A 13031-nucleotide genomic window follows, 5' to 3' on the forward strand; every position below is an offset into this window, starting at 1 on the left:
ATGAGATTGAACGAATTAATTATTATGGGGTCGAGTGGATGGATTATGAAAAAGATAGAAGTACCTAATGGTTTATCAAAGAGTTACAACCAATGGATTATGGAGAACATATAATAACTGGAATACGATAGGTAAGCATGACATTTTATTTTCAAACTTTTTCATGAGAAATTAATAAAATATCGTAATTATCGTTAAGAATGTTACAGTAATTTCTTGATAACTTTGTGCCATGTAATGTCATACACTCATCCAGAATCTTAATTAACAATAAACATTATTAGTAACATTCATGTAGAAATAAAGCTGTTAATAATAATAATAATAATAATAATAATAATAATAATAATAATAATAATAATAATAATCCGTGACGCCACAGCCCTTGAAAGACCCAGACCGACCAGCCCGACCAGCCGACTGCTGGCCTTACATACACATGCCGAAACAGAGGTCGACGATCATCCAACAAGAATAGAGGTATCGTGTGGTTAGCACTATGATCCCCCAGCCGTTATAGCTGGTTTTCGCAACCGGATTTCGCTATCTATAGTAGCTCCCCAAGTGAATCATGATGCTGGGTAGGCACGGGTCCCATACACAAACTGAAATTTTATGAGAAAATTACTTCCCCCCCCCCCCCCTGAAGATTCGAACCAGAGCGCATTCCGTGACGCGAGGCCTAGGCAGGTTGCTTTAGACCAAGGAAAATAGAATAGAAGGTACTGGGCATCAGAAACAACCCCTCTGCTCGTGACGTCATCTGCCGTCGATAAATCAATGCGTAAATAATCAATAAATCAATAAGTAAATAAACAGAATGTAATGTTCAAAGTAATTTTTAATAACGAAGTATATACGTAGTGTGCGTGCATATCAAAAGGCTTTCTAGTTTCAGATATGGACAGTGATTTGAGCGTGATCCAGTTGACGTAGGACATTATTTATACAGTTATTATAATGTTTATAATATTTATAAATTTTAATAATAATAATAATAATAATAATAATAATAATAATAATAATAATAATAATAATAATAATGGCTTTATTTAACCTGGCAGAGTTAAGGCCGTAAGGCCTTCTCTTACACTCAACCAGGATTGAAACTTGCTTACATAGTTGAACATAAAACTGGATCGGAATTAAGTAATTACATACTGATACAATTTATGTACATAATGAGATCAAAAGAAGTAATTACATAAAAATTTACCTCATAAAATAAAAATAAACATAGTGGAATGCATATTAATGTTGTTAGAATCAAATACGAATCACATAAAAACAGAAGCCGATAATTCAATTAAAAAAAATGCACACAGTAAAAATAAAAATAAACACATTAGTATACATATTAGTATTAGATTACAATTAAGTATGATTTACATAATTAGCTAAACCAGAAACCGACAATTGAATAAAATGTACACAAAAAAACAGATGAATAGTAAATAAAACAACACAGTGGGATACATATTGGCGTTAAGTGATAAATGAACACGATTTACATGATTACACAATAAAAATAGGAAACAAAAAAATAAAATAAAAATAAATACAGTGGAACACATTCCATTAAATATTTGCAACTCATCATAAGATATTTTTCTAATTTACATTTAAAGAAAATTAAAGTTCGGCAGCCCTTGACTTCAGGCGGCAGAGAATTCCAGTGTCGAGAAGTAGCAACAGTGAAAGATGAAGAATAAAGAGATGATGTGTGGAGTGGTATTTCTAGCGTGTTATATTGTGACCGAGTATTTATGTTATGATACCGAGAAAGACTGTGGAATCGGACAGATAAGTAAGAGGGAGTAGAGGTGTGCAGAATTCGGTATAAGAGAGAAAGGGATTTTATTGCTTAGGTTGTAGTTATACCAAAAACATAAAATCAGTTTGAATATTCACTCCGTTTCTTTTCTTCTTTTTCTTTTTTAAACTATATCTGATAATAGAAGCCGCCAAGTAGTTCCATTTTATAGACACGAATACATTTATTGATTAGGAAAAGAACCAAACCAATACACCATTTCATTATATGGAGTGTTAGCTTATTGTTATAGTTCTAGAAAATATATTACGAGTATCTTTATGTGTGGCCTGTATACATTTTTATAAAAATATGAATCATTATTAAAAAAAAATCATATTTCTTCTGGGCACATTTTCCAATATAATTTCAGAAAAATTGGGCACATATATTTTAGCAATATAATAATAATAATTTATTTAATCTGACAGGATTAAGGCCATAAGGCCTTCTCTTCCATCCTACCAGATAACACATATAAATACAAAAAAGAAATACAAACACTGATGAAAATGATACAAATTAAGTTAAAGCCCTATAGAGGGTCAACAGAGTCAAAAGTACATTATAGAGCTCTCATCGAGCTAATACAACAAAAAGAAAGAAAACAGAGATAGCAATGATGATATTGATAACTGACGATAATAGTAATAGTAATAATAATAATAATAATAATAATAATAATAATAATACAACAAAAAGAAAGAAAACAGAGATAGCAATGATGATATTGATAACTGACAATAATAATAATAATAATAATAATAATAATAATAATAATAGTAGTAGTAGTAGTAGCAGTAGCAGTAGCAGCAGCAGCAGCAGCAGCAGCAGCAGCAGTAGTAAATACATTGCATATTAATTTTCAATTTTACAACAGCATAGTTACAATATTTACTATATGTCATGGGTTAAGGTGAAGTTGCGCAACCTGACATGTGTTCAACAAGCAATTCCACGAACTAGAATGTGATTTTTTAATTTAAATTTGAATTTTGATATTGTCCGACAGTCTCTGACGTGGTCAGGGAGAGAATTCCAGAGGCGTGGAATAGATATGCTGAAAGATGATGAGTAGAAGGATGTTCTGTGCAGAGGTATAGAGAGAAGGTACATGTTCCGGGTTCGAGGTAGTGAAAGGTAAATAAAACGAGATGCTAGGTAAGAGGGTGTGGAGGTGTGGATGATTTTAAATAGTAATAAGAGAGAGTTGAAGAATCTTCTTTCTTTAAGTAGACTCCAAGACAACAATTCTAGTGACGGTGTTACATGATCGAATTTTCTAATGTTACAAACGAAACGAACGCAGATATTGTGAACACGCTGTAGTCTATGGGGAAGATCAGTATTTAGATTCGTGAATAAAGAATCGCAATAATCGAAGTGGGGCATCACTAAAGTTTGGATCAGATTCTTTTTAAGGCTGAGAGGTAAAACATTGGTTAAGTGTTTGAGGGAATGAATTATGGAAAAAGTTTTCTTACATATGTAGGTCACTTGACTTTGAAAATTTAAATTTGAATCTAAATATACCCCTACATTTTTTACTGTCTTACTATATGTAATTGTAGTATTATTTATTTTTGTATTTGATACAGTGGCTAGATCTATTTTGTTTAATGCTCGTTGGTGGCCCATTATTATAGCTTGTGATTTGTCTGGGTTTAGTCTGAGTCCAAATTTTTGCGCCCATTGAGCTACAGATGCTAGATCTTCATTAATTCTGGTCACAGAGTCATTGATTGTACAAGTTCGGGAGTGAATGTAAAGTTGTAAGTCGTCAGCATATAGGTGGTGTTTTGAATATTTTAAGATCTTTGTTACGTCGTTTATATAAAGCGTAAAAAGTAATGGCAAAAGAACCGAGCCCTGAGGGATTCCGGCCTTGACGGTACGCCAATTGGAAGAATGACCACCGGCTGATACGCATTGTTGGCGTTCGCGAAGGCAGGAATCGAACCAAACAACGGCACTGTTAGAAAGATTGTAGTTTTTTAGTTTGCATAAAAGGAGATCCGTGTCAACTGTGTCGAAAGCTTTGCTGAAGTCTAGTAATGTCAGTAGTGTTAATTCTCCTCTGTCGCTGGCTTCTCGAGTGTCTTCAATCACTTTTAAAAGGGCAGTAGTAGTATTATGTCCTGCACGGAAACCAGATTGGTAGTCGTCAAGTAAGCAATGCTCATAGAGGTAGTCAGTCAGTTGCTTATGTACTACGCGCTCTAGTGCTTTTGACAGAGCTGGTAAGATGCTAATTGGTCTGTAGTCGTTTGGGGATTCAGGAATTTTATTTTTCGGGATAGGTGTAATGAGGGCTTGTTTCCAAAGTCGAGGATATGTAGAGGTTATGAGTGAGGCGTTAAAAATGTGGGTCAAGGTTGGTAGTATTACGTCAATAATTTTCTGGAGCAGTATTATTCCAATCCGATCTGATCCTTCAGCTTTGGTCGAAATACGCTTTATTGCCTTCTTTACGTCATCATGTGAAAGGTACAGAAAGTGAAACTTTTCCCTCTCTGGTAGGGTAATACTGTTTATTTCGTCAATTGTATGTTGTTTTGTTCTTTCGTTCACGCCCGTTGTTTGTGTCAAAACAAAGTGGTCATTCAGTTCGTCTACTGTGAATGGTGTCCCGTCTACCTGAGTCTTCCTGAGCCCTAAGCCTATTGTTCGTAAGTTCTTCCACAGGTCGGCTGAATCTGAGTCCGGTGTTATAAGTTCATGGAAAAACCTCACTTTTGCATTTCTTATTGCCTGAGTCGTTTTGTTTCGTAACTGTCTATAATGTTGAAGATTTGCGTCAGTTTTATCATGTCTGTACTTACGATGTGCCACGTCTCTAGAAGTCATTACGGTCTTGATTTCAGTAGTCATTCAGGGGGCAGGAGCTCTCTTAACACGTCTCGTTTGAATGGGCGTGTGATAGTCGAATAACGATAATATATAATCATTAAGTCGGTCAATTTTTTCGTCTACTGTCCGTAATGTCCAGATAGTATGCCACGGTACTTTCAGCTCGTCTGCAGTTAATGCTGTATCGTCAACACCTTTTAAGTCACGGAATGTTACGGTTTTGTGCGCTGGCTTGGGACATTTGAGAGAATATGTGAGATGGATTATATCGTGACCTGATATGCCTGAAGCTGCACACTGACCGTGATTTAATACACAGTCAGGATTATTTGTAGTTATAACGTCAAGTAGAGTTTCACTATGCTGAGTGTGATGTGTCGGTTTGAGGGGAAGTACAGTCATATTACACGACTGGAAAACAGTCAGTAGTTGTCTAGTAGAATAGTCTTCAGTTGCAATTAGATTTGTATTTAGGTCACCCATCATTACAAGGTGTTCATAATTAGGAAGAACATTGACTAAAGCTGCTTCAATAGAACCGATGTCATTTATGCTGGGCGGTTGATAGATAACACAAACAAGACATTTAGAGAAAGATAAATTGATTTCTACGAATAACATTTCAGCGTGAGCAGTAGGTCTAACTGATGTAAATTTTTCAACAATATACCGGTACAATGACAATTGCAGAAATTACAAAAAAATCAGTAGCGCGTCGTGTTCATTACATTAGATTACATTTAATTACCATGTGTTGCATTACATCACATTTAATTATACTTACTTATGGCTTTTAAGGAACCCAGAGGTTCTTTGCCGCCCGTTATCGGGCAAGATTAATCCAGTCTCTACAACAGCGACTATTTGCAGTGTGCACCTTTGGGCTAGCTTCTCTTAGAAGCGGATAAGACATTCCGCTAGCGTGCATTCGTGATTGCTGGTGGGTATGCTTCCTCCCTCCCCTTTCTGCACGACGGTGCATATTCAGATACACTTCTTACGGGTTACCCATTTCAGCGAGTGCTGACGACCACTGCTTTACAATCATATCCCACCTCCTGCAAATGCATTTGTATATTATCCTCCCATCTACGTCTCGGCATCTCCAAAAGATTTTTTTTTTTCCTCTGGCCTCCAAACTAACACTCTATATAAATTTCTCGACTCGCCCATACGTGCTGCATGCCCTCCCCATATCAAACGTCTGGATTTAATCTTCCTAATTATGTCAGATGAAGAATATAATGCATACAGTTCAGCGATATGTAACTTCCATTCCCCTGTAACTTCATCCCTCTTAGCCCCAAATATTTTCCTAAATACCTTATTCTCAAACATCCTTAACCTCTGTTCCTCTCTCAAATTAAGAGTTCAAGTTTTACAACCATACAGAACAACCGGTAATATAACTGTTTTATAAATTCTAACTTTCAGACTTCTTGAGAACAGACTAGATGACAAAGCTTCTCAACCGGATAATAACAGGCATTTCCCATATTTATTCTGCTTTTAATTTCCTCCCGAGTGTCATTTATATTTGTTACTGTTGCTCCAAGATATTTGAATTTTTCCACCTCTTCAAAAGATAAATCTCCAATTTTTATTTCTTCATTTCGTGGAATATTCTGGTCACGAGACATAATCATATACTTTGTCCTTTCGGAATTCACTTCCAAACATCTCTTTACTTGCGTCAAGTAAAATTTCCGCGTTTTCCCTAATCGTTTGTGGATTTTCTCCTAACATATTCACGTCAATTGCATATAGACAAGCAGCTGATGTAACCCGTTCAATTCCAAACCCTCTCTCTTATCCTGGACTTTAACTAATGGCCTATTCTAGAGTAAAGTTAAAAAGTAAAGGTGATAGTGCATCTCCTTGCTTTAGCCCGCAGTGAATTAGAAAAGCATCCGACAGAAATTGACCTATACGGACTCTGCTGTACGTTTCACCGAGACACATTTTAATTAATCGAACTAGTGTCTTTGGAATACCAAATTCAATAAGAATATTATATAAAACTTCTCCCTTAACCGAGTCATGTGCCTTTTTGAAATCTATGAATAACTTATGTATTCTACCATTATACATCCAATATTTGTCGAATACAAAAAATCTGATCAATGGTCGATCTATTACGCCTAAAACCACATTGATGTTCCCCAATAGGTACATATGGAGTTAATGTTCTGGAAAGAATATTGGACAATATTTTGTATGACCTCAACAAAAGTGATATTCCTCGAAAGTTACTACAGTTAGTCTTGTCTCCCCTTCTTAAAGATAGGTACAATTATGAACTCCTTCCACTTTTCTGGTACAATTTACTTTCTCCAAATAGCAAGTACAAGCTTATGAATTTCGCTAGATAATGCGCTACCACCCTCCTGTATTAATTCTGCTGGAATTTCATCGATATCTGGAGATTTCTACTTTATCAGCTTCATTTCAACTCCAGAAACTGTGGTTCGGATATGAATGGCACAGCTGTGGTCGTGCCAGAGAATCAGTTCCATTCCGGGGCTTATCTTGTAGTTTCGTACGAAACATTTAATTATAGTGCATTAAATGTAATCACACTGCATTGTATTAAATTACGTTATATTTAATTGCATTACATTAGTGTTAGCTTATTTATTATGCAGCATTTAATTACACACATTACATTGAACTATCTTGTATAAGGCTACGTTCCATTTCAGTAAAATTCGTCCGTTACATTATACTGTATTTCATTTTACTACAGTGCATTTGACTAAAGTTGAAATCTAGGTTATGTTTGCTCAAATGGCGTATGCTGCAGCCGTGGAGAGAACGTGACTCGCGAGACATTGTGGCTCGCAGTGATAGCTGTGCTTGCTTCTAACCTCCGCCAACCACCACCCTCTCACTCACTGGAGTCAAACCCGTTCCATTTGTATTTGTCTCTGACCTGCGAGTGGCATATGTCTCTCTCGAAACCATGTACGAAAGTTCCAAGTAGGATCGGAGGACGCATTTTTTTGCTGTCGATATGATGAGAATATTAAATGTATGATTTGTTCACAAATATTACGAGGAAACGGCTGTATAACATAAAACGGCATTATACTGTATTACATGTTACTGATGAAACATTAAAAGATTAAGTGTTATTGTTGTTATCGTCATCATCATCATCATCATCTCTGGACGTCGACCCTTTTTCAGTAGATGTACGAATAATGCGGTTAGCTCTTCAATTTGAACTCACTGATTTAATATGTGATGTCAAATGAAAGATAGTTGTAAAGACTTGAGTGTACCTCGTTTTACCGTGACAACGCTTTTTAGTTTCTTTAGCACTTTGATTGTTATATTATTTGTCTTTGTTTTATGAAGAATTTTAGATAAGGGCGCAAATAGCCACAGTAGCTGACGCGCCCTTTTCAAGCCCTAATACTACTACTGTAAGGACTTGACAAATGTTGAACTTTCAAATCTTTGCCAAAAAATAAATATCCGAAGCTTCGTTCTTTCGCTTGCTCTGTTGAAGCCATGTTCGCTACAATTTACGTTAATGAAAAATTATTTTCAACAATGAAAACAGTAAAGAGCCAAATTTAGATCACGACTGACAGACAAATACCTTCGTGATCAACCACGACTGACAGTAAGTGACATAATTCCTGATTTTGAAACTCTTTCGCGGAGACATTCTGATGACAGTTAATACTGTAGGTTGTGATAATGTGTTCTATGTTTTATTGTCCATTTCTTTCTTCGTTGTACGTACTAAACATTAGTTTGTAACCTTATACTGTATAAAATTATATTTAAGTGCCTAACGTAAGGAAAATGAAAATCCGTTAATAAGTCAAACAGTTGCTTAACTTCCCCTTCGGGTGTCCGCCTCCCTCAATAGGTGTATGCACGTTGCATGTTACACAGTAGCTCGGCGCACGATTACATTTTCGCCACGGCTGGCGTATGGTTATGTTATCTAGGTTATGTTTTCTGAAGCGGCGCATGGTCTTACATTACAGGTTCCTGTATCGGAGGTTCCGCGCTCGCAAGGGCGAGGGATACGAGGGCGTGCTACAAAGGGAAGAGAGCTCGGATCCGCTGGCCGTGAAATCCCTCTCAGCCAGTGGCAACCTGCTCACAGATGAGGTGAGCCATGTCAACTTTCTGTTATATTTCTGTACTTAAAGCGGATGGAAGATTCAGCAGCAGTGCTATGGTATAGTAGGCCTGACAACAGTGCTTAAAGTGGGCCGGTATGAGCCGGGTAGCTTACGAACCTGCATAACAAACCGGTATTGATACCGTTAATGAGATCGATAAAATGTGAATTTAATATAGGCCTGCCTTTGTATAATAATATCATACATCCCAGTTTATTTTATTTTATTTACATTTAATTACATATTATGAATACGAATAAATCTCTTCTTTATACTCATTTTAATGCAGCTGTTATACATTTTTATATAAAGGTTCAACAACTTCTAATAATTCGGGATGGACATGATTCACATAATACTAGGCAGATATAAAACGAGTCGGTATGTTACGTTAACCATGCCAGCTGCAGGGCATGTCGTTTAAATTCTAATTTTTCGTTATAGTTGGAAATGTAAAAACCGTTTCATTCTCCACAAGCCTCAGGCTAGTTTAGATTAGGGATGGGAGGTTTTTCGAAAATAACCGGTTACTGGTTAACCGGTTATTTTAAAATTAATTTCACCTGAAGGAAATTAACCGATCAAAAAAACCGGTTATTTTCCGGTTATTATTTTTTTAACATTTTAATGTCAAGAAATTAGTCTGGAAAAAAATGACAGATTATTTACAATAGAAACCAAATAACAATTAGCAATCAACTGTAAACCAACTAGAATATAGTTGAAACAACGTCATTAAGTGCTGAAGATCATCAATGACGTTTTTAAACAGAATAAAAAAAATAAGAGGCTATGAAATTGCATTTAGTTAAATATTTCACTCACATTAGTGTCGTGGGTAAGATAAATAAAAAATAACACAAATTCCATAACTGTTACAATAATAATCTTGATTAAGACATATTCTGACGGGCAATCTATTCTCCTACGAGTATAACCAATAAATACTGAAGTCAAAATATCTCGCCGTTTCAAATGCATCAATACCCGCAGATACTATATTATATTATATTATAAGCCAATAATAGAAAGTCGGCGATTAAGATAGGCTAGGTTATTGACATTAAATCGAAGTCGGACTTCATTTTGCCATCTATGGACAGACGAAGTAAGGCAGTAACCCCATCCTATCTAGGAATGGCCTGCGGGACAATTTTTATACAGAATATATTACATAGAGTACAGAATAATAAAAATAAACTATGTTCGACTGATGTTAAATATCAGGTAAGCTTAAAATATTTTATTCAGTGTTTATTTTAAAAAATAACAGGTCGTTCGGTTATTGAGGGAAATAACTGGTTATCAGGTTAAATCGGCAAGCAAAAACAATCGGTAATTAACCGGTTAACATTACGAAAATAAGCTGTTATCGAAATAATCGGTTATTTTTTGCCCATCCCTAGTTTAGATTGGTGCCTGGGCACTTCTAATCAATTTGTGAACCTCTCGAGGTAAGTAGACTGGAAGAAACGTCACGAAATTGTACCAAACTCAAACAAAAATATACCGTAAATAAACATTTTTTTCTAGCCTCCACGGTAGTCTAATAGCCAGAGCACTATATTTATAATCCTGTGGACCCGGGTTCGATCCCCGGAATACCTTCTATTTATAACTTATTTTGGGCAAACTAGTGGTCCAGGTAACACAGGGGTTTTCTCCTTGACTTCAGTTCCCTTGTGGCATACCAACAACTCTCCATCGTCATCTCTTTGCGGGTGTAGCGTAGACCAGCCTCCTATGACGCACCCTGGGCGACTCTATCGGTAAATTCTACATTACTGGTTTCACATGGGTGAGTGACGAACAGTCAAGTACCCGCCATTAGTAAAAGGAAAAGCGTCTTCCTTCATTATCAGCATTAGCTTATGCAGGAAGGTTAACTCCGAATTGGATCAGTATAGCTTATGTGTTTTTGAACAAACTCGGCTTTTTTCCTCTGAATATGATAAAACATTTATCATAATATTATTACTATTAAAAACAGAACATGAATTCATTATCAGAAGTGCCATTGACCTCGTCAGAATCAGATTCTGATTATCCAAACACACCCATCCAGGTGACAGAACAGAAAGGATGTCAGAATAAATTAAGAAGGGCCCTTATCGATCTAAAATTTGTTTCCCACTTACAAGGAGAGGACACGCTCTGTATATCACCGAATAATAAAATGTGAGATGAAAGTATAAGACGTACTGTTTAAAATCATACCTGGTATAGGTGGCCAATGACCCCTCGTTTTGGAAATATTGGCTATTGTTTGTGACATATTTTCTGTTAGGTGCCTATACTATGTAACAGAGTAGCTCATATGGTTGGATGCTGAGTTGTCATCCAGGCAACCCCAGTTTCAATCCTAATGCCTTCTCATTTTTAAAACTTGATATTATTATTATTATTATTATTATTATTATTATTATTATTATTATTTTATATGTGAAAGAGCAGCCATTTCTTCCAATTCTGGACTCATGGGAAGGGCAGGTAAATCCCTCTTTCTATGATGAAATATTTACAAATGAAGAAAATGAAGTAACGTGCAACCTTAAAGTGATTTCACCCAAATGTACTGGATTATGCCAGTCCTGCGATGTTTATCTTTTTAGACAGGTGAAGATTTTTATCAAAAATTTTCAAAATAGCTCTTTCCTTTTACAAACTGGACAACAAATTGCTTCAAGGATGGATGCCCTCAAAATTCACTCCTTAATTTACTTTCAGTTGTCAGCTCCTATATTCAAAGCCATGTTGCAATAGACGTGGTATGCATCAAAATTAATAAACGAACGAGAAGTGTTTATGAATGTGAAAGATGTCTGTTTCGCAGCAGAAGTGCGGAAAAATGTGTGTGACTGGACAACCTTCTTTCATTTGCTGTGCATGGTGCAGGAAATATGTATGTTTTGTGTGTTTTTATGATATTTATCATAATGAAACATGTACAAAATGAAGTGGAATAGAAACAGAACAGACACCAGTGACTTGCCTACGTGAGCAATATTTCCTTGTTTATCCTTTACAATACAATATTAGTTAATTAGTAATTTGTTTAAAACATGACGAAGCATCCAATACATTGAGAAATATGATATATGTAAATAGATTACTGTATTCACACTATTAGTCATTACTAAAAGAAAAAAAAAATTAGAATCAGTTAAGATTCGAACTCAGGTTCCCTGAATAACAACTCAGCACCCAACCATGTGAGCTACGGTTTTGCACAGTCCAATGCTTTCCTATTAGGCACCTAACGGAAGTATGTCACACACAATAGCCAATATTTCCAAAACGAGGTGTCATTGGCCACCCATACTAGGTATGATTTTAAACAGTACGTCTTGTACTTTCAACTCACACGATCTTATTTCATTTGGTGATATACAGAGCGTATCCTCTCCTTGGTAGTAAAATAGAAGAAAAGAGTTTGAAGAAGATTTGGTATAGCCATAAGTCAAATGTATCCAAATTGAGTTTTTTTTTTTTGCTAATTACTGTCCTATAGGGATATATATAGGCTATCATGTTGTAGAAAAATACCACAAGTCAAATGGTATTTCTGTCGAGATATGTGCGCTTGAAAATCAGGTTTCGTGGAGAAGGCCCAGAAGTCAGTTACAAGGCTGACACAGAATGAACAATACTATGTATAGCCTAAGCTGTTGTGTTTGGTAAATTAATTATTTTGTGTCTGAATTTTGGATTGGTTAGAATAATGTTGCTATCTTGTCTAATGTATTATTGTAGTAGATTATTTGATAGAGAACTTCACTATTTATATCCCTAGTAACATTTCATACAGGTTAAAGGTAAATTTGTTCACATGAAGCAAAGCTTCTAAATACAGGTTTTGAGAATCAAATTCGTATTAATATGTAACTAAATTTTCATTTATTTCATGAAATAAAGAGATTGTTTTGTTAAATCTTTACCAAACTAAGCCAAACATTTTCAAATAGGAATATTGAGTCATATTCTATTTAAAAATATTCTTTTGCATTCAGAAATATTCAACATGTTTTACCAACATTTCCCATTTCAAATATTCCAATTTTTAACTCGTGCATTTTTAAACAGTTTTTTGTGTTTCTCCAAAACTTTGTATATCGTGACTTAAGGAGTTTATCAAAAAACCGATTCAATTGTGGTGATTTGAATACAATGTTTCTGTAGACTTAGGCATGAGTCTTTATTGTTGCGTAAAACCACAGTGCGAT

General features: G+C 35.5%; 1 protein-coding gene across 3 annotated transcripts in view; it reads left to right on the forward strand.

Annotated features, from left to right (window-relative positions):
* LOC138711789 (transcriptional regulator ATRX homolog) overlaps positions 1-13031 on the forward strand; it is a 649273-nt gene that overhangs the window by 403235 nt on the left and 233007 nt on the right. For all 3 annotated transcript variants that reach the window (XM_069842999.1, XM_069843000.1, XM_069843001.1), the window contains exon 4: positions 8668-8794. In XM_069842999.1, coding sequence (XP_069699100.1) covers positions 8668-8794 — 127 coding nt within the window. The remainder of the gene's footprint in view (positions 1-8667; positions 8795-13031) is intronic.

The sequence above is a fragment of the Periplaneta americana genome, chromosome 13 (genome assembly GCF_040183065.1).
Source record: "Periplaneta americana isolate PAMFEO1 chromosome 13, P.americana_PAMFEO1_priV1, whole genome shotgun sequence".
Lineage (NCBI taxonomy): Eukaryota > Metazoa > Arthropoda > Insecta > Blattodea > Blattidae > Periplaneta > Periplaneta americana.